Source organism: Falco rusticolus, chromosome 6 (genome assembly GCF_015220075.1).
Source record: "Falco rusticolus isolate bFalRus1 chromosome 6, bFalRus1.pri, whole genome shotgun sequence".
NCBI classification, from domain to species: Eukaryota; Metazoa; Chordata; class Aves; order Falconiformes; family Falconidae; genus Falco; species Falco rusticolus.
Window position 1 is genome coordinate 43,318,047 of NC_051192.1, and position 22,096 is coordinate 43,340,142.

Sequence of the window (22,096 nt, forward strand, 5' to 3'; positions counted from 1 at the left end):
AAGCAGAAGTAAAAAAAGTGGGGTTTTTTTGAGTTACTCTTAAAAGACCTGCCTCTGAAGAGAAACTAAATTTATTAGACTGTTTCCTTCAGTACCAAAATACGTGCCTGTAAATGTAGTTGAAATGGGGATAGACACAACTACTGGCATTTGTAATTGCTTCAGCTTTTAAAAGCACTTGTTTTTAATGGATATAAAGTAATACTTTCCATGTAAGTACATACAAGTAAGGGAACAAGTTGGCCATGAAGGTACCTGCAGACTGTTGATTAGCAGAATACATTAATCATGTTACTGTTGCTGCTATTTTTAGAGCCCCTCCATCTGCTATGATAAGCGTGGTGCAGGACTTCACTACTGGTACTCAGGACTTGACTTGGCATTCCAGTTTTGTAAAAGGGGACAGAGGAGGTTGTGTTTATAACGCCCCTTTTCCTTTCCCCCCAGGGTGATCAAAGGTCTATGAATAGAGGTCTTTCACCTACACACACTGTTAAGGTAGGCTATTGTAAATGCCACCTGGAAGAATTCACGATTCCTACACAGGACAATGTTTCATATTCCGCTTGATAGAACTAATACGGGGCTCATACAGAGAAAATGCTGCTGTTTACTAAGTAACAAAAAATATTTATTGCTACACACATACTGAGCACTTGTTCTAGCTGTGACAGCTAGAATTCCAGCCTAGCGAGGGAAAGTGGCATTTCACTGCAGTCACTGCCCCTCAGCACTGGTGTGGTCCCTGTCACACTGCAGTAGGATCCTGTGCATACATACCCACCACGTCCACTGGCACCAGACTTACCATTTTCTTTTTCAGTTTGAAGTTCTCCTTATATACCAGTATTACAGCCCTCTTAAAAACTGAAAAAGAAAGAAAAAAAAGGAAAACTTTTAATTACAGGTGTATTATTCAAAGAAAATATTACCTTGGAGAAGCTGATTACTGTTGTCACAGGAGCGTGAAGAATGGGGTAAGCAAACTGATAGAAAAGCACCTGCCCTGTATTAAGATGCCAGCTGGGTTTGTCATCCTACACTTGTTCATGCAATGGCAGTATTTTTACTTCAAGATTTTGTTCTGAATATTTAAGGATTAAGCCACTCTGCGCATTTATTTTGAAATGACTAGCAACCTGTCTCCTGTAAGTCTTCACATAAACAAATACAGCAGGCGTAGGTTAAATATAAAGGTTCAGGTTTTCTTTTCGTAATCAGTGGATGTTTTCAAGTGGAATGAAGGGCCTGTAGCAAGAGAGTGCTGTGAAAAGGGATGCTAAGTCTGTTCTGTCTGCAGTTCAGCATTTGTTTATTTGGAAACTCAAACATCTCAATTCCCAGTTTTCCATCTGCAGGAAATATCTGGCTTCCACAACATGCGAATGGAGCGGCTCACTAATGTTATCTAATCTTTCAGTCTCCAGGGAGGCAGGGACATGTTCTCTTTCATCTGTAAGATGAAACACAGGGGCATTGAAGCTGCGCAGGTGAAATCAGGGATGGCTCTGCAGAGCATTCCTGCATCCCAGATGAGACTGTAGGGTAGTGTAGCTCTATCTCTGCTCACGTGTCCATGTTCCCTTCTAGTGGAAGAGGAGAGGAAGCAATAGTGCGCAGTTGAGTCTCAATCCCTATGTGAAGCCAAGATGCAACACAGTGAGCACAGCACTGAGCCCAGAGCTTGGCAGTTTCCTTCAGTTCCACCTATTAGGTGCATTTTCTAAGCTGCCCACATAGGGTTTGAGGTGAGAATAAAACGTAGTTTCCCAAGTGGCAGATGAGCAGTCCAAGCTAAAGCATCAGGCCAGAGCCTTTTCATTCATACATATCCTGCTGGGAAGTGGGTGGCACACGTGGATCGCTGAGAAGCTCATCCAAGGAACCTGGCAGGTAGTTCCTATTTGTTCTTCTGTTAGAAGCATCCTCTCCCCTAACTTGCCATGCTTCCCATGGAAGGAGCACATGACAACCCTAAGAAAGAGAAACTTGCCTCTTGTCAACTTGGAGTTGTTCTGTAGGTGTTTATCCAATGACATTTTAAAGAAATATTTTCCTAAGAAAATGGAAAAGTGTCTAAGTTGTTTCACTGGAAGATTTAATTATTCAGGTAATTATTAAGTGATTAATCATATATATACTATTAAATAAAACTCTTGTGTGTATGCTCTCATTTCCACATCCATTTTTCAGGTTAAAACAATCTGGACGGGGATTTTGATGCAGTAGCTGTAAAGCAGAAGTTAGCCTGAATTCACAAGAGTAGAATAATCATGATTTTCCTACCAGCCTCCTTCGAAAACTTGGTTTACTAGATTGTTCGAAAGAGAATACTGCCTCTTGAAAATCGTTGATTTCCCTAGTTTACATATCGGCAGCAGAACAGCTGAGGTTGGCTTACAGAGCAAACAGCAACAGCAAACAAACGAATGGAAACTTTTCTCATATTGGGAAATACAACTGTGTATTCAGGTGTCAGTCTGCCCTACACATCACATGAGGAGATGGTGGCTTTCGTCTTGGAGAAGGTTTAATGTGGTAATCTTTAGATTTGAAAGAGCAGAGAGTCATTAAGGAGGACACTTACCAAACACTGTAAGTTCAAGGTCTTTTCTTGCTTTGCCCAACGATGGGAAAGGATTCAGCCAGGAAACTGTAGAGTGCATCAGAAGTTCTCCCATTGAAAGCTCTGTCACCTGTATTAAATAATAACATAGATAATATAAATAAATAGTGTAAATACATACATCAGTGCTGCAATCCACAGTAAAGTAGGTGAGTAAAACATAAATGAGTACACATCACTAACTTTAAGGATCTGTTTTATTATGTACAGAGAGAAAGGCAGAGAAACCTGCACTATGGCAGGAAGAGTGTGAGTAATCCCCCTTTTAAAATAGGTAACAGCTATAGAAAGTAACAGCCCCTAAGTTACGGAAGCTGGATAGAAGTTCTTACTATTAATAACTTAGAAGAATATTAAGTTGATCTGATGATCTGTCACTTACGAATAGCCAGTTGTGAACTGGCTGATTTATTAGCTGTAAGTATCTTTAATTTCTATAGAGTAATTAGTATTCATGACACTGCCAATGGCAGAATTAATGGAGGTCTTGCTCTCTGAGGCTCCTTTCTTCATGGGACACAATGTAAGGCTGTGAAGAATCTCCCAGGCTGTCAAGTTTTGTTTCCCCATAAACTGTGATAAACCAGGTAGCTAATGGGGGTGATTCGGCTTTTACTAGGAGGAAATAAAACAACGGAGCCAGCATCTCTCATATCTCATCTCCACCTTTACAGATTTGATCTACTTAGTAACCGTTTGATGTAAATGGCTAAGTTGAGACCTTGCTGCCCCAGCTGTGGGAGATGCAGGCACACAGTCTTTTTAACTAATGGGTTTTGCTCTGACAAATACCCGTGGATGCCTCAGCACTGGAAGTGTAGAGAATGGGAGTAACAGACCTTAATGTGAAACCCCTTGAATTGCCATTTTCATTTCTACGGGTGAAATAATATCTTAAGAACTCTATAGCATAAAATCTGAGCGCCTTGGAGCACAGATAATCTCTGCAACATTTGACAAGAGGAGGATTTTTCCTACTGAGAACTGTCTACTCCTGCTTGCAATTCTTGTCAGTCCAGAAGGCGGCTCTGGCAGCTGTCTGAAAATTTTGCCATAACCTACTGACGAAAAGAAACTCAATGGGCAGATATGAAATGGAAATCAAAATATTAAGGGAGAATGGAGGAATCCCAGCCCAAGTAAGTTCCAAAATTTACCTCAGGAAGAGAGAAAGACCCAATGGCAAGCAGGATAATGCATCAGGAGTGAATAAAACATGTTCTTTCTCTTACCTCCTTCTCTGTTCCACTTTGATCTGCAACCAGTTGGTCAAACACGGTGCCGTAATCTTCATATATCTTCTGCATCTCATTGATGTGACTTGCTACTTTTTCCATTGCCTTCAGCGCTTCTATAAGGTTTAAAAATTTCATAGACAGCTATGTAATTCAATTGCAAATTGTATTTTCTAAACATGACATTTTTTTATTGAATTCCACTTGAGGCAGGCAAAATGCTGCAGTGTTCCCAAGCTTTGGTGGAGAATTCTAGCCTTTTATCAGCGCTTTTTCACAGCAACAGTAAAGGGAATGCTTCCTGATCTGAGTAAGTGAAAAATGCTTGTGTGGTGTCTTAAGTGCCTGAAAAGGCTGCAATAAACATTCCAGTGATAAGCCTCCAGATGTAAATAATATTTACAGCAACGTGATAGTAATCATGGTTAAGTTTTGAATCTTGCATGTATAGGGCCACTACAATCTCTAGAGTAATCTACACCCATCTTAGCATAAGTCATCTGATGAGCTTTAAGAGAAACAAATTGCGCTTGGCTCCCACAGAATGGACAAAGAAATACAGTGCTAGGTTGTACAAGTTCCTCATGGATTGTATCCACGAAATTAAGTGTTGGTGGCCAGGTTTTGTTTAAATTTTGTTTTCCAAGCAAGAATGACATTAGTTTTCATCAGACTTCTGTGTTAATTCAGAAAGGAGTTGGACAAGGGTCCTTCATTTCTCTAGTCCTGCCAGCTCTTAATGGTGCAGCCTTTTAGCAGTCTGGCACCCATCCTGACCTGCAAGTAAGTCACCCCCGGCTTGGCTGTAAGGGCGAGGGAACAGTATTAGAAGCTCCCTTTGAAGTCAGCTACAGCCTCAGGATTTTTTGCTGACAACGTATTTTGCTGGAGTCTATTTTGTTAAAATGACAATCAATGCATAAAATACATCTCTAGACTTTCATCTACCAAGTGCTGACAGACCTGAACTGGAATTCGCCAGGGTGAAGCCCCAAGCACCTGAGCCCAGAAAAGCAATCAATTCTAAGTCTTTCTGCATGGGCAGACTGCAAAGCTTTGACACATCTATTCTACGCAAGCAGAAGTCACAGCCAAAGCTCAAACAATTTCCTTTTGTGGTGCTCTTAAATTTCCAACACATTTCAGGAACTGAGTAATAACCACAAGATGGAGCTTTGGTCAGTGTTTCCCAAGTGGGGGGAAAAAAAGCAACACTATGACCTGACATGCTCCTGTGCAAGAATTGAGGAGAAAGACCCTAGTCCTATTTGTCATGGCAAATCCTGGGCATACCTACTTCTCAAAGGCACTTGGACATACCAAGTAGGACTTGTTGCTAACAAGCACGAAAAAGCTACTTAATGTTTTTAAGGAGAGGAAGGGAATTCTTTCTAGGTTTTGACAAGTTCTGTGCTATCTGCCAGCATGGCCACCTGCATCTTCAGAAAGAGCCGGAAATGAAACTTAACTCATATTCATTCCTATAGAAGAAAAAAAGAAGTTACCTGTCAAATGGTAGTGCTCCTCACTCTCGTTGTCTGTCAGAGACACCAGCTCTTTTAAAAGCAAAGGATATTTCAGCACTCTTTGAACAGGCTTTATGAGATATGACTCCAGTGTAGAAGAGTGTTGCTTTGTGGGATTTCGAGCATTCAGAAAGGCTTTAAAGGCACTATCTGTTTTGGCTAGAGGTAAATAAAAGAGTTGGTTAGATGAACATGGAAGTCATGATCGTGAAGCTACAATAATCTGAAAGCACAGAATTGCAACTCGTAACCAGCACCAAAAGTCTCACCCTTTTCAATAGATGGTTTACCAAGTAGTTTGCACTATTCATGTCATAATCATTTCCTGCATTCAATAACATACATAAGGGCTACGAGGTCACTTACACCAAGGTGAGATTATTCCTCAATGTAATTCTTCCACTGCACTGCAGTGGATGGCAGAAGTAATTCCTAACTCATTCTACCATTTGTTGCTGGTTTTTGGAGCATGAGCTGGATCTGCAGACAGCATGAATTTGTGAAAGATGTTTCTGTAACTATTCAGGCTACTGCCTGGATGTTACAAAAGTAATCTTATCCCTTCCTTTCTATACTAGACTTCAGCAGAACCCCAGATCTCAGCTATTCCTATTGAAAGATACCCAATTAGTCTTTGCTTTGTACCAACGTTCTCTGCAAGTCAACAGGATTTGCTACAGCAGTTCACTGCAGTTGAAATTCATGCAAATTAATTACAATAATGAAGACATTAAATTACCTCTCTCAAGAACTTTCTGAACTTTGATGTGGTTCGCGCAGAAGCCACTGTACAGTTTAAAGTGGTCAGCATAATACAGAAAGGACCCTCCAAGGGAAAACAGCAATTTCTGAAATCAACACAATCAAAATATTAATTCATAATAGAATCCTAATTAAATTTTCAGGCACACAACACACAGACTTAACGGTGTGATTATCTAATATCTTTCTATACATTTCATATATATATATGCAAAACAATATATTACATGAATATACTGCTGGTAGTAACTCCATGATGTTTTTGTATTTCTCTGAGTGCAAAGTTCAGCCTATTTAGGCAAAGCCTGCAACTTTCTCCTCTCTCCCTGAGCAGGTAACACCACAGCAGATATTCTGCCTTACTGTGTCTTTCAGGCAGCACAGGAACAGGAACAAAAATCAACAGACATGTAACAGGGTATGTCGTGCTGGGAAAATACACGAGCAATAGGGAGCAAGGCATAAAAGCGCCAAAGCCAGAAGGGACAGTGTAAAACAAACACAAAGGATGGCTTTCCAGCTGTTTTCCTTCTTTCAGGCACATGGTAAATAAAGGACACCTCTGATGTTCTTGGTTGAAGGGGAAGTTGGGAAAATGTGGGAGGGACTGAATCATAAGGAACGTGTTTTTAGAAAAATGCTTCCCAAAGCAAAGATAAGGAGGAGTAGCGAGGGAGGAGGAGAGGGAGGGGGAGGGGGAGAAGGAGGAGGGAGAGGAGGAAAGCAGCCCTCTCCCCTCTTTTTAATCAATGCTTACTCCACAAAAGGAAAGAAGTGTCCGGGAGACCTGCCAGCAGTCTTACCCGGTCCTGAGCCAGTGACTCCATCGCCAGGGACCCAACTGCCCCCAGTTAGAGCAGGTACTGGGTGGTGCCACCGTGACACAGCCTACAGCCATCTACATTTCGCAGGCCCTCTTCTCGGACCTCACAACATGAGAAACTCATGCCGCGTTTAACAGGAAAAGCTCCCAGTCTGTGGAGGGTGAACTGGGCACAGCGGGGAGCACAGGGCAGGGCAGAATTCAGCACAGCAACAAGAACTTTCTACGCTACAAGGGAGTTCTGCACCATAAGCGTAGCTAGTTGATAGTACACTCAAAAAGTCTACTCTGCACCTTCCATGTTGCATCTTCTGCCGTGGGAAAGCAGAAGATAAACCCATGAAAAATAGCACTTATCTTTCACTGTGGAGTAGATGTCAAGTAATCCAAAGCAAAGCTTCAAACATAAAAGCAACCATATGAAACCTGGAGTTCTTAAAGGCAGATTTTCACAAACATTTGCAGGCACAGAACAAAGTATTAAATGACTAAATATTCACCCGGAACTGGGATGGCGTTTCCAGTGTGTTAAAATCTGAGGAAGATGATATTCCATCTTCAAGTGTCTCCAAAAACACCTTCTGGAAATCCAGCATTTCTGGCAGACTGCCGAACAAGGACTCCATCTGTGAAAACATCAGGTTATGAAACACAGCTCTCCATGCACCTAACAGCGGTCTTGTGAAAACAGGCCACTAAGGAGATGTGACACACAAAGAGGCTGTAAAGGCCAATAATGTCTTTGTTAATACTTTTCAAACACATTTTATAAAAAAATCCTTACAAAAAAGCAAAGATCTCTTGGCAGTTAAGTCAGAAGAACAATTACCTTTTAAAAAAAAGAAGTGATGCACGCACTAGACAGAAAGGCACTGGTGTAATTCCTATTATTATCGTTGTTTGCTTTTTTTTCCATGCTCTCAGCAACGAAAACCAAACCCCAAGTGCCAAGGTCTTAACCCGTAAAAGAATGAAAATCGCATCTTTCAGTTATTCCCTCACCTCATCCTGGGTAAGGAAGGTTTCATTTTGAAGGGGCTCCAAGTACAGCTCAAAGAGGCAGCTCAAGTCCTGCAAGAAAGAGAAATTGTTCACTTTTTATGTAACTGTTTGAAATTGTTCTTTTATGCAGCAGCTGTGGGATAGGGGTAATTTTTGGGAATGAACTAGAGACACAATTCCTTTTCTGTAACAAAATCACCTGCGTGTTGTTAGCACTGAAGTGATTGCTAAATTAGATGAAAGCTGCTTTCAGTGTAATGTTTTAGTTTCATCCTTAAGTCTTTAGAGCTTGATTATAACAAATTGTATTTTAGCATAGCATGAGGAGCAAATGTTACAGATGATGGCTTTCTAAAGAGTCCATGCATACAAACAGCGTCAAGTGTTTCAATCATATATGTCAGAACAACCATATAAATAGCCACTCATTTAAACATCAGTAGTGATATTCAGAAGGACACATAACATTTTAAAATTCTGTTGTTAAAGTGTTCAGTTATGCTGTCAGGGGAGATGTGATCAAGGGCTTGTTCAGTCCCTTCTTCAAAGAATTGGTGCCACTTTTGAAGAGTCACTGTCCCACACTAAAGCATGGTGGCAGGGCTGGGGCCCACTGCAGAGCCCTCCGACCCCAAGCAGAGAAATGTCAGAAATCCTTATGGAGAAGGAATAACAAGCATCTCCCCGAGAACGCCGTAACAAGTATGTGCAACCTGCCAGGATTTTACCTGGTGTAAAATCTCACACGTGTCGGTGACCTCCATGGTCACGCCTTTGTTCAAGCGATTCCTCTGTAAGAAACATCATCTGGACATACATGGGGGTCTGTGTTCTGTAAAGCTCCCTCAAGCTTTACAGCATATGGCTGTATTAGTGTATTGTGGATGTATGAACAAGAACAGACTGAAAGCATTTTCTCTTCTTTTCCATATACATTATTGCAGCAAGTACCAGTATCTGTAAGTATGTGTTTTGAGATCCAGTAAATTCCTCCTTGCTGAAGGTCAATGAAATCCATGTTTTTATGTTTCTTTTGGCATCCAGTCACATGAATTTGGGGTTTAGAAAAGAAAAGACATACATCTAACAAACTATGGCTTTATCAGTCAGAGGAGAAATAACCAACTGGAGTTGTGCCTTTTGGCTTTGCTGATTCAAAAATGATTATGCACTACTTTCCACAATTAAACTTTTTTTCTAATTTGTAGTAGATTCTATTCTGTTCTTCTACCAGATTTATTTTCATCTTGAAAAACAGGGAAATACCGCCAGGGAAACCCCTATGATAACATATTGCAGGTATCTACTTCCCACAAATTACCACTCCCCAATATAAATACAAATCGACTAGAACTAAAGCTACTAGGTCAAATCCTACAGCCTCTATGACAGGGGCAAGCCTGTTGAAAACAACGGGAACAATTATACAAGCAAACTTTGTAGGTTATGGCCTTTGTAGAAGGCTCATTATATAAAGGTAAGCATGAAATATGTTAAGACCATCCACAAATGATGGTCAGCTTCAAAAGCAAGGCTGTCGCTAGCCAGATTTTATTTTATTTTTACCTTGACATAAGATTTCTCAGTGTCCATAAGTTCTTGGATGACCTTCCTCAATCTATCGGCATCAGAAAGGTGGCGAGCCAGTGGCCGTGGAGGTGGATCCTGGTTGTCCTTCTGTCCTTCCATATTGCTTGCTTGGACTTCTTGGAAGTTACGGCACAATGCACTGATCTGTTCCGCACTCTGTTAAATGAGAAGAAAGAGACAAGTGCCAACGTTTTAGAATACAAGCTGTACTACAATTATTTTTAAATTCCTCAAGTTTTGCTCTTGTTCCAGATTCGGGGGCCAGAGCATGCCATTGATTTTTGTCAAATATGTATCCTGATAGCTTTGAACAGCTTGAATTTATAGCACATCGAGATCACAGCAGTAAAATGAAATTAAAATTTTATAGTGATTTTCCAGTGCAAATTATCGTTAGTCTTCGGATACAAGCTCGTAGGACGCAAAAGTTGAGATCGCACTCAGACATCTCATGTACTTTGATTCTTATGGCGCTAACATCACACTGTTTTCCATCTCTCTTATTTTGCAACTGCATCAAAACAGAATGAAATAGTAGATAAAGATCTTTTAAGCATCCAGAATAATTGTTTTATTTGTCATCTGCTACCTATACTGTGTTGTGTTTTTTTTTTTTCAAACAATGGGACATGGAGCTGAAGGTTCAGACTCCAGTGTCCTGGGCTGTCGAAATATGTTTAGATTACTTTCCTCTAAGAAAACAACATACCAAGATTTTTTTATTTCAAAACCGGTGAATGGGAACTTAAATCTTTGAGATTCTTTAGAAGAATGATAAAGATGAAAAAAATACCAGAAAATTTTCAAGCAAGGTAGCAATTAGAGATGGAACATCAACAGTTAACGTTATAAGGCAAAGATGCAAGAGAAAGATTTTTCTGACACTATGAAATGGTTGCGTAGTTTGCTCTTGCGTGACCACCACTAATATCTGAGAGCAAAATTTGCAGGCAATAATCTTTAATGCCTAATTTGAAAATTATTCCACTGTTCTCTTCCTTAATGACCTTTTACTGAAAGCCAGAATATCACTACCATTCCCCAATTCTACCTTAGCACCACCTCTTTATACTGCATGAAACAATTTTTCTTCAGTGCTTCTCTCTTTCAGACACTCTTCAAGATACTGGACAGTTGCATATGCTGTGCCATGTATTATCTGCTGTTTAGCAAATGCGTTCAAATGAGGACTATGACTGCTGCCTTATTTCAAGTGAAAGTCTTGCTTCAGTGAAGAAATCAGGACATGAGTGCATTTCAGAACTGTCTTAATCTGTACCAATTTATTCCACACACTGTTTCAAGTAGTCCTTTTTGGGTGTCCTGATCCACCACTGATTATCTGTAGCTAAGTTCACCAACATACCAGGCCATCAAATGAGCAAGTGCAGAAGTTATTCTGAAGCTGACCTGAGCTATACAAAGCCTTCTGTGAGGTGGAGGCTAAATGCCACTAGCAATATAAAATCTCAGCCACTCGTGTGACAAAACACAGGTACATCCTTTACACCTGGAAATAAATGTTAAAATGTCAAATATTTGCCCTGTAGTCTGTATTACTCTGAAGCTTCCCTGTCCCCTGTTTTGAGCAATGCCACCACTCTAAAAAAAAATACTTTCCTCACTAATACGTGCAACGATCTTCACAATCCTGTATAATGACAGCTTGCAGGACTATGAAATGTAGATGTATTTTGTATTTACAACATTTATTAGGACACAGCTGCACAAGGATGGAATACATTTAAAAATCACAGTCACTCTATGCCTTTAAAATTAATCAGCAATTTGAAAATAATGACAACTTAATTTAGGAAATGTGTGTATTAAAAGTTAAAGCAACTTCTAAGTAGCTGAATGCCAAAGTACTCTTGCTTACTTTGTTTCTGATGTCAGAAGGTTTTGTATTTGTATCAGAATGACTCGGATTTTATGCTCTCTACAGCTCAAGGTGTGTGTGGGCAGCTTGATTTACATCAACCTGATACCTGACAAAGGACACTGGATCAAGGATATGAGACAGCCTATTGAAAGCGAGTCATAAACATCATCATGAGGTGCAGTTTTGCAAGGAGGAGTTAGAAGTCCTCTATTCGTCCTTCATGACCTTCACATATGGGGCAGACAGACACTGGAGAACATGCTATGTTCTCCATCCCCTTCAGCTTTGGGGAGAGAATTGCATCTGCCATCAAGAACCACTGAATAAGAAAGCATATAGAAATATATTACACTCCTCAACATAAATACTATCTGACCACCTAAGCAACGTAATTTTGGTGTCAGAAATTGTTCTGCATAACTGGCCTAAGCCCAAGGCATGGGATTACCTCTCAGCCACAATGCCAACAAGTAGTGATTTTTACAAACTTTAGTATGTTCCTGAACACATAAGCACTTTGTCTTTGAAAGTACTGGCATTAAAAATACCGCCCTTGTCCTGCAGTACTGCTCTCTGTCCTTCCTTTTACGGGAGGCTTCCAGACTGCAAAATCCAGACCTCAGTCCCATTCTCTGTACCCACTGTGGTATTTACGTTCGGGTCAAAGCAAGAATGAAACGCTCCTTATTGGACAGAAGTATTTCACATTCACTCCAACACACTGCACAAACCATAGTGGATGCAGGCACCCATTTTGCCACTGAAATCACAATGTCTCGGCCAAGAGCCCAGTATCTATGAGAAACGTCATAGTAACAAATAAGTAGAGAGGAGTAAAAAATATTCTTGCTTCACATTTCTTCCCCAAACTCCCTTACCACCCAGGTCAGGATCTCCACCTGTTTTCCACACTGCTCTGGATGCCACTTTCTGCCTCCCACGCTGAACAATGTCCTGCTCTTTGTTATTTTTGCTGTTTAAAACAGATCTTTTCTAGAAAGGCTCTAGTGACAACCCCTAAGAACATCTCTTTTATATCTTTTATGTGGGGGCAGGAGAGCCCCAGCCTCTGCCGTTACTGACTGCAGCTGGGATTTCAAAGCCACACGGGCATTCTGGATGTCAAAGCAGTTTGGCAGTCCACCGCCCTTAAGCCAAGAAGCTTCAAGAGAAGCCCCAAGTTGATACTACGTACACCCACCATAATTTTGAATTAAGGTGGGAATTAACCCTGAATTTGCTATTACAATGACACTGCCAATGGCTAACACAGGCAGATTTGACTCTCAGACACATCTGGTCAACTCCTCAAATACACAGCTGCTTTTATTTGCACACGGCCAAGACTGTCTGTAATGAGTAAATGGTAAAAAAGTTATTTATGCCAACCTTTATATGGTGCAGGCCATCAGAATGAAAATATTTAAATTGGTGAAGAGAAAAGCCCCGAGGACTGACTGTGGACAAGGCTGCAGGGCAGCTGGGTGCAGAGAAAAGCTGCGGAGAGCACACACTGGAAGCAACAAACTTTCTCCAAAAGTCATCACTTGAACTTCTGTATGCCACTTTCCACTTTCAGCAACATGTACAGATCAAACACAGCTTCATCTTACCTTTGGCACTGAACAGTGGACAGAAAAAGCTAAAATTCCCAAAGTTTAGACTAACAGTGCCAGAGCTGGGAAAGACAACTGCAGTTTATGTAGGGTTTATAGAAAAAAACAAATACTTGCATTCCAGGGAGAATGAAGTTCAGCAGCACTGTACTGTTTCACTGGCCATTTTCACAGATCTTCCAACAAAGCTGTACAAACCATTCCACAGACCTAGCAGTTAGGGAAGCAGCCTCCTGCCCCATACTGTTTTGGTCTCTAAGAAGACAGAAGGATGTGTAGAAGCAGCCTCAAGAAACCTTTTTTCATCCCTGCAGGTTTGTGACTCATACTTAGGTCCCACATCCTTTTACCGGGAGTATTCCCTGTGCATGTGGATTGCTCACAGTATCCTTAGAAGGGAAAGTTCTACTCCACATAATTGTCAGTTTGACCCATAGCAGTCAACCACCATAGTGGTGCTCAGCTTATCAGATGGAGGTGAAGCACAACCCATTTTCAAGAACAGTCCTGAAATGAAGTATTAGAGATTATTCCTCTAAAATGAACAAAAGGATGCTCTTACACAGAGCCTCTGACAGATTTTCTTTGCTCCCTGCAGACAAGCACATCATCATTTGAGGCTGTGCTATCCCCACCAGAGTTAAAAATGTCCATAAAATTCATTGGTGAGACAGCAGAAGACATTAATCAGCAGTGGTTAAGCACTAGTACAATAATTTCATGGCTACCTTGTGAATTTCTACTGAATGATACTGACTGAGCATAAATGCTGCACAAGGTCAATTAGTGTTATGGTATCTCTGCTCATTGCTATTTATTTTACCCTCATTTATACACCTCATGTACTTCATCAGTCAGTTGGGGTTTGTTTGAAATACTGATAGCACGGAATATTTTGAGTAGGCTTAGAAAAATCTACAGCCTAAGAAAGACTGCTTGGGGGGCTTAAAACCATGCATGTCCTCTGATGAGTTTTGAGATTTCTGTATCCTTGTGCAGGACACTGACTACACTATGGGGTGATCACAAATCCCTTGAATTCCTTATTCAAAGAGGAAGCACGCTCAGAAAACATCCTGCACAAACAAACTGATCTTGTACCCTCTAAAAATGAACAACTAACAGCTCAGCTCTGCATGATGTATGTATTCCCAGGAAGACTGAATGTCAGTCAGCAGATGAAATACAATTACATGTGATTTTATGAAATTAACAAATGGTCAGAGACCTCTTTATATCCCTTACTCTGGGAAAAAAAAAAGAAAGCTTCTGGAGATGCCCGTGACTTTGTATTAGGAGATGAATCTCTCCAGGACAAAGGCAGGCAGCCCTAACAGCCATCATTTTATTGTGAGTCCATCACTCTACAGACAACTCTGTCATCCTCAGACTGGGAAGTACTTAGTAACCAAGCAGTGTACAAGGCTAGAAAGTTACAGGCCTTAGCTTCCCTAAAGATCACTGAAAAAATTCACCTTATGTTACACACCAACATAGTACCTGAACTCCTCTGAATTGTTTATTAAGACTGAAAAATGTCAACAGTTTTACTGAAAAATGCTTTATGGGATTTTCACCATAGGTTTCTGGGCAAGACTGCCACTCAGCTCCGGGCAACAGAAGCAAAAACAAAGTAGTAGCTTCAGTCATCACTTATCTTCTGGTCCTTCTCCTTTTTGACCCAACTTCAAAGCCACTCAGAACATGTTCCTGACTGACACTGCTGAAGTTTCAGGTGTCTGTTTTGTTTCACTGTCTCTCTTGCGAGTATTTTAGTTAAAGTGTTTAAAACATTGCTAAAGGAAAGGTATTCTTTTAAAATCCTCACTCAAATCCTTTGTAGCAGTAAGACAGGCATAGTTATAGGGATGCTTTAAGGAGAGAGAAGCAACCCCTCTACATCGTATTATGAAAAGCTGCCCTACCAAACACTACCTGCCAGACCATGGGAGAGGAATTCATGATGAACTTTGAGTTAGAGTGAATGATGCCTTTGAGTTAGAATTTCCCAATTTCAGGGAGATTTCCATTAGCAAAGTCAGCCTGTTCCACTAACACAAGCAAGCGTCACCAACCTCATTCAGAAATCACACATACAGCAAGAAGAGGGGCAGATGACCTAGTAACTCTTTGCTGACAGCACAGATCAAGGCCTGAAAGAAGGCTGAACATACAGCTGTGTGAAACAGCTCAGACACAACCTGCCTGATGTGGTGCCCAAGCTGCTAATGTGAATTGCACAGTGGTAAATCTTCCCTCTCGCTTGCCACGCAGAGAGAGATGCCCTTCTTTCTCCTTGGGTATAGAGGATGAACCATAGGTACTTGGGGTACTTGACTGCAATGATAGTTATAAACCAAGTCACACAGCAGGACCTGGGCCCAAGAGCCTGCATCGACCAGATCCCAAGGACCAGCAGCTCCCACTGAGCTCATAGATGCTGTGCTCAGCTTCTCTAAAATCAGTCTTCAAAGTCATCTGACCCAACACATGCCAAAGTCAAAGGCAAAACAGAAGTCATCTCCATTGCAGAATATCAAATCCTGACCACACAAAATGTAAAGATGAGAGCGTCAGGAAAACAAAGAGAGAAGAACCCTGACAGCCCAGGTCACCACAATGAGACTCTGGTCAGGTAATATTAAAGGCCACAATGCAAATTCTCCCGAACCCTCATCTTGGGAAAAAGTGGCATTTCCTTTACCACGTCCTTATCCTGATATTGTCAATTTTTAATGCAGAAGGTTCACGTATTTTTCTACCACCTGTGTAACATACATATAGTCTTCTTGTATTGCCCCAGCAGTACCTTGTCTGTAGCTCTCATTGCCCCCACCCCCGCACTGTTTCCACAATCCTCAATTATTTGTGAAAAACCAGAGAAATAGTTAAAATTTTCATGCGGCAGTTACATCCAAATTTCTCCGAAGAATCTTGTTAAAATCATCCCACTTCTTGTCAAAATCTGGATCATGACTTAGTCCTTTCTCTGACAGACGCAAGAAACTATTTGCTTGAGCCTGGCAGCAAACAGTGCGGACAACCAACCCACCCTTCCCTCCCCCAGGCTTCAAAAAGCCCAAACCTTTCCCCAAGCAGAGTACTGGTACAAACTCACTCACTGACTACATGTTACCAGAATCCATTACTTGATTATTAACGCTGGGACACTCGCTATTTATCAAGCACAGGCAGCCTGGCAGGCTCTGGCAGCCCCGTTACCCACCTTAGCCGAATTAAGCAGCACCCCCCAAGCTTAACCCACGCTGCTGCAGAACTCACCACAGAGAACATCCTGTGCAGGGAGCCGCACGCCGCTGCTGCCTGCTGCTGGGTCTTGCGAGCCAACGCTAAACTCTTCGCTCTGGTTTTACTCCTCCTGAAGGCGGGCATTGTGGCTTGTGAATACAAACTTTGCCAAAGGAAAAGGCCCCTCGGAAGGAAGCCACGGACGCTGCGATCCCCCACGAACACACCTTCTCTCTCAGCTCAGCCACATGTTTCTCTTCAGTGCCAATTAACGAAAATCAGAGACGCTGTCAATGTCCCAGTGTAACAGGGCTAAGCAGCGTATGAGAGCACAAACAGACCTGCTATGCCTCCCTTTATTACTACAAATACAGGGAAAACATGCCAGATTAGGCTTTTTTTATAAATAGCTTGATGTAGTGAATGCAGGACAAAATGCAGTTACAGCAAGGGAAGGCGGATTTTATCTCCCTGGAAATGTACCTGCCTCTGTGCCTGTGAAATTTACTGCATAAACAAAACATCAGGTGCTTTGAAGAAATTAGCCAAATACCTAAAAATATCCAGAGGGTGCTGACTGCCCTGAAGGTCAGCATGAATTATCAATGGTACTGATGTTCTCTGTCAAGGGTATATGCTGCTAAATGGTGTGGCATACAAATGCTTTTACAATGATAAAATGAAAAACAAATAGGCAGCTCTGTGGATTATTTCTTTACGTAATTGTGCTTGTCCTTTGTTTGAACTTTTTAGTTGTAATTACATCAATAAAAAGAATTTAAACTGTGCTCAGTAATAAATTCAGGCTTGAAAGTAAAAGCCCCCATGTTGATATATTTACACAAAACCAATCGGGTCTACAGATAGATTATTCTAAGAACAATGCAACTTTAAACGTTGTGGGACATGACACCACTGAGCTGAAGAGTTACAAGACTGACAAGCAATTAATTAATAAAAGGAGAACTATGCCAGCGGCATAATAAAACAGAGTAACTCCCATGTTGCCTCTACCACATCACTATTAGAGTGCAAAGAAGTTGAGCCACGAGGTTTTGCTCAGCGCTGTCCTTGCCATCATCTCTTGCTCTCTAGCAAACTCTTTTCTTGAACCCAAACGACACACCAAGCCTGAGTATCTACGTCCTTGGTTATGAGTGTGCTGCTTCAGATGTTTCAAGGGTATTCACCTTCATACAAGCAAGGGAATAATGCAGCCTTCTCCTTTAATTACTGCAATTAAACTTACATCCATCTCTTTCCAAATCATTAGTGCAACTTGACAGCTCAGCATTTGCAAACCATACAGCTCAGTTGCCGAGCGGCTGCCTATCAGAGGAACAATGATGCTGGAGCCCTGAAACAACATGCTGCTGATAAGGCTGGCAGAAAGCATCACAGCAGCAGGAACCCCTTGTTTAGCTGATGGACTATGCCCTTTCTTTCTTTTGGACGCAGATGCTGGATTCACTGGGTGAGAAGGCTATATAACAGAAAACTGAGGAAATGGTCTTGAAGGAGTGAGAGAAGTTTTGCCTGCTCCCTAGTGTTTCATCTTTCAATGGACGCACAGCCTGGCAGCCTGGTTTAAAAATCCAGTTATATGGACTACTGCGCAGCATGTACAAGGCTACTTTTCTTATCCACCATCAGTGGTTGCCTCTTCAGCAGTCCACAGACCCTAGGGATCCACAGAACAAGTCTGATGAGAAGAAAAAGGAATAAATCACTAGCCTGTGGAAACTAATGATTTACAGTACTACAGATGCCATTTTAAAAATAACACAAGTCAGGTCACTAGATCCACATTTATTAAGAGTATAACTATACTTTCTGGAAAGGTGCTGTTTCTTTGTTTTGTGTCAGCACGAGTCGTGGCAATTTCAAGCTCTGCTTTTGTAATAGATATGTGTTAAGACACAGCGCATCCACTGGGACCTGGGAAAAAAAGGTTGCTAAATTTCATGTCCAAGCAATATCGTCAATCTTGATAAAAAACAATGACAGGCCTTTTAAATTCCATCTTAGGAAGTTATTCTTTCCCAGATTTGCTAATTAAGCCTGTGTTATTAGCTAGCCATATGCCAGCTAAAAGATGTTACCAATTAACAACTTTTTTAAAAAACGTGTATACATAGAAAAAAACCAAACCATATTTTAATAATCCTTCCAACTTCTATTGAGGGACTTGGATAAATCAAAAAAGTGAAAAGCACAAGCTAAAATAAATCACATGAATGAAAGCATTCTCTTCGGCTTTTCTTCTTCTCTAGAAGCACACAACAAATACTCAAATTCTTTTCAAGAATGTCTCCTATGTAAAATTTACACGCAAAATAATCAATCACCTTGAAATATTTTTAAGATGACTGAAAAAAATGGCACAGTCTTTTTGTTTGTTCCTGTGTGCTTTAAGTAACACACATTCCCTTTGCAAACATCTGGTTTTCATCTTTCCATTTTAGTGGCACTAAGCTTGATAGTTACCATAACAGTAACATCCTTCGTAATACAGGCTTCCCTCTATTGTCCCAATATATCTAGGTGCGCTTATCTGCACCGAGTTCGTTTCCCATCCTGCTTTTGCCCTTAATGCATGAAGGTAAAAGGCTAATTTTGCTCTGTCTGTATATATTTTGAATGAAAGGAAACAGCGGCTTGCCCCTGGGACAATTCTGAGCACTTGTGGGCTCCTGCTTTGTAACATCAGTCTGGACCACCAGTGAAGCACAAACATGATTGTTATATACAACACGTATTTTCCAGATCTAAGTGCGTGTGTGTATATGTATGTATGTATACACACACACACACACATACACAAATATACAATATATACATACATACCCTGGACTAACAGGAGCTCTGGCAAAAGTCGTCTCCAAGCATTATAATTCAGGCTTAATTCAGCTAGTCTCCAGATCTCTCCAGTGATCTAAAGAGACTCCATTTTTTGCTTTATATAAATGTGGGTGGATGATTTTTCTGAATATTTTTCTATCATGCTTATAACAATAACATGCTTTTCAAATGCCTTCAAAATGCATTTTCAAAGCATAACTGACCACAGTGAAGACATTAGCTTTAATTCCAATGCTAAAAAAAAGTTAAAATTCCAAATGTTTAAAATTCATTCTTTTTTAATTTCAAGCATCTTAAATATTGTTTGTAACATTCTCACACAAAGTGTTCTGTGCTGAATGCAAAAAGTTTTTTCAAGTGCTGAATTAGAAACTATGGCAACCACTGAGACATTACCTTTGCAGTTGCGTTCACCTTTCACTGTTTTTTCACCTTTCACTATTTTTGCAGTGTGCTAGTTTGGAGGCAGAGAGGGCAACCCTGATCTCTTCTTGTTAGTAGCAGGCAAAACATTCTAAATGTTAAAATGCAATAATCCCCATGTAAAGACAAACACAGACCCCCTGAACTCCATATCAGCCTCTCCCCTGGTTTTGGTGGGGTTTTGTTTAGGCACTACAGAAGGATTCTGGTGTCTCAGAAGGAAGTAATCACCATGTGGGTGAAGGTCTTTGTCTGCCCACAGCATGTTAACAAGTAAAGACAGAGGCACACAGTGCTATAGACCACAGGTAACAAAACATGAAAATCTGGTGGAACTTCCCTGTGCGTTTGACTCAACTGACCCCTTTTTTTAATTCTCCTCCCTCTTCTGCCCTTTCAGGTATCTTTTTGTTATCTTTGACTTTCCAGAATCTGCTGCAAGTCGCAGATTTCTTTCAGTTTTGGCATTTCAGGTATACCTTTGGCCTTACATGTTCCTGACAGCACAAAATAGGAACCAAAGCCTCATTGAAGTATATGATGGTACCCAGGGTGCAGTATTTGTCTGAAATCCTGTATTGCAACTTTGTGCCACTATAAAGTGACTTTGTGTCCTATAGGTAACTGCTGGGCACATCACATAGGTTAGCACATGCTAGCATTGTGTTCAAATGCTTCTGCATTGCAAGAAAAAAATATGCGTGTTATTATTAACACTGTAACTGAACAGTATCTCAGTCTTAAAAAACACTCACCAAATAATCTACAGCTGGCAGAGAGAGTTACCCAGTTCCCTGGGTCTGTCAGAAGTGTGATTAGATATCGCTACCTTTCATTGCAAAGTGAAATGCTGCCATCATATCCTCCTGCACTGCGAGTGGCTGGGGTTGCCTTTGGAGGCTCAGGGTGGTGACTCCCAGGCAGCTTCCTGCCCTTCATCGGTCACGTCATCAGCGTCTCCAGAGACACTCCTGTTGCGGTGACCCAGGACTGCTGTCATATGCTTCTCTTTTCACCTGCAGGTTAAGCCTCATGGATTTTTCCCAGAAGACTACAAAGAAAAGCCACATCTCCCACTGGCTGCTTTCATTTGCAAGCATCAATACAACACAATTTCTTCTCCCAGTCAAAACCAGGACATCCAAACATTGTACACTGACAACCATCACAGTACTTCTGAAAGAAAATTTCCTTCAGTCAGAGGAAAGACAACAAATACCCCCAGAACCCCAGCAACTCAATGTAATAGCACAAAACAGAGCAACACAAGTTCACACCTCTGCATGCAAGAACTGCACAGTCTCTCTTTGGTTGTCTTCCTCGCCATGCTTGTGCTTCCCAACTAGTAACTATGCACACAGATCTCCACCTACAGCTTGACCAGGTCCACTGTAGATACAGCACCTTTCACGCTTCAAGCTTTATGGTTTCAAGGCTCCTCACTATGTGAGCCAAGACAGGCAACTATTATATTGAATTTTGGGCCATCCATAGGGTGGCTCTGCTGCATTTAAAGAACTGCAGGATCAATGCCACAAAGTGAAATCCAGGACTGGGGTCAGCAGCAAAAACCTTCTGTAACCTATAGTCCATCGGGTTTCGTGACTTCTCCAAGGGAGCAAATAAGATAAGTAAACAGCAAAGCTGTTACAGACTTCTAACAGACTACAATTTCACTGGTATCACTGCTACCCTTCTCAGAAGGCACACAGTGACAGCAGGGATCTGGCTGCGGCTCCACGCTGCTGGAGCCAGTGACTCTGGCTGGGCTCACCACAGGCTGGGCTGTCTGCAAGGGAAGCACAGTAATTAGCAGAGCTCCCCACAGGCTTCTGTTATGCTTTCAATGAAGAACTGTCTCCTCCAGGCACAACTGAATCAAGGAAAACCACTGCTGAGGAACATGCTATTTTCCCATGTTAGCTCTTAGACTCCCTAAATGCATCTCGCATCTGGCAGGAAAGGACGCTTGGATTGTGGAGGGGTATACATGATTTTGAGAGTACTACATTGTTAATCCCCTTCCCACAAAGAACAGGAAAAAAAAAGATGTTAATTGCAGACTACTCCCCGAGCTTTTGGATCTCATCAACTGCTAAAGAGAAGTTCTCATGATTAAAATAAAGATCCTTAATGTCCTATGTATGCTGAGCAAACCTTCAGGCAGGCAGCTCTCCTGCAATTAATGACATGCTGTGCAAGTGGGAACTGCCTGGGCAATGCAAAAAAGAGCTAATGAGAAGCTATCACCATGAACATCATTCAACTAGAATTGCCTCTGTGCAAAAAGTAGGTTTGGGGCCATATGGGCATACCAGTAGTTTTTCTTTCTCTTATTTTACTTACCCAGAGGGACCTCTGTTGAGTTTCTGGTCATTTCTGCTTGCCTTTCTTTCAAGGTAGCTCAACAATTGGTGTTTACTTGATTAGTAATAACATTTGCCTTCTAAGATTTTTGATTTTTTTTTATTTTTACAGTCTTTCCTTAACAAGGCTACAC

General features: G+C 41.2%; 1 protein-coding gene across 7 annotated transcripts in view; it reads right to left on the bottom strand.

Annotated features, from left to right (window-relative positions):
• The window catches only part of TIAM2 (TIAM Rac1 associated GEF 2), a 90,898-nt gene that overhangs the window by 3,755 nt on the left and 65,047 nt on the right, over positions 1–22,096 (bottom strand). For 6 of the 7 annotated variants that reach the window (XM_037391108.1, XM_037391106.1, XM_037391107.1 and 3 more), the window contains 8 exons: positions 9,541–9,720; positions 7,975–8,043; positions 7,473–7,598; positions 6,127–6,235; positions 5,367–5,546; positions 3,859–3,977; positions 2,588–2,696; positions 809–867 (listed from right to left, as the gene is read on the bottom strand). In XM_037391108.1, the coding sequence (XP_037247005.1) occupies positions 809–867; positions 2,588–2,696; positions 3,859–3,977; positions 5,367–5,546; positions 6,127–6,235; positions 7,473–7,598; positions 7,975–8,043; positions 9,541–9,720 (951 nt within the window). Of the gene's footprint in view, positions 1–808; positions 868–2,587; positions 2,697–3,858; positions 3,978–5,366; positions 5,547–6,126; positions 6,236–7,472; positions 7,599–7,974; positions 8,044–9,540; positions 9,721–16,344; positions 16,455–22,096 lie in introns of those variants that run through there. The other variant, XM_037391109.1, reaches the window with a different exon arrangement.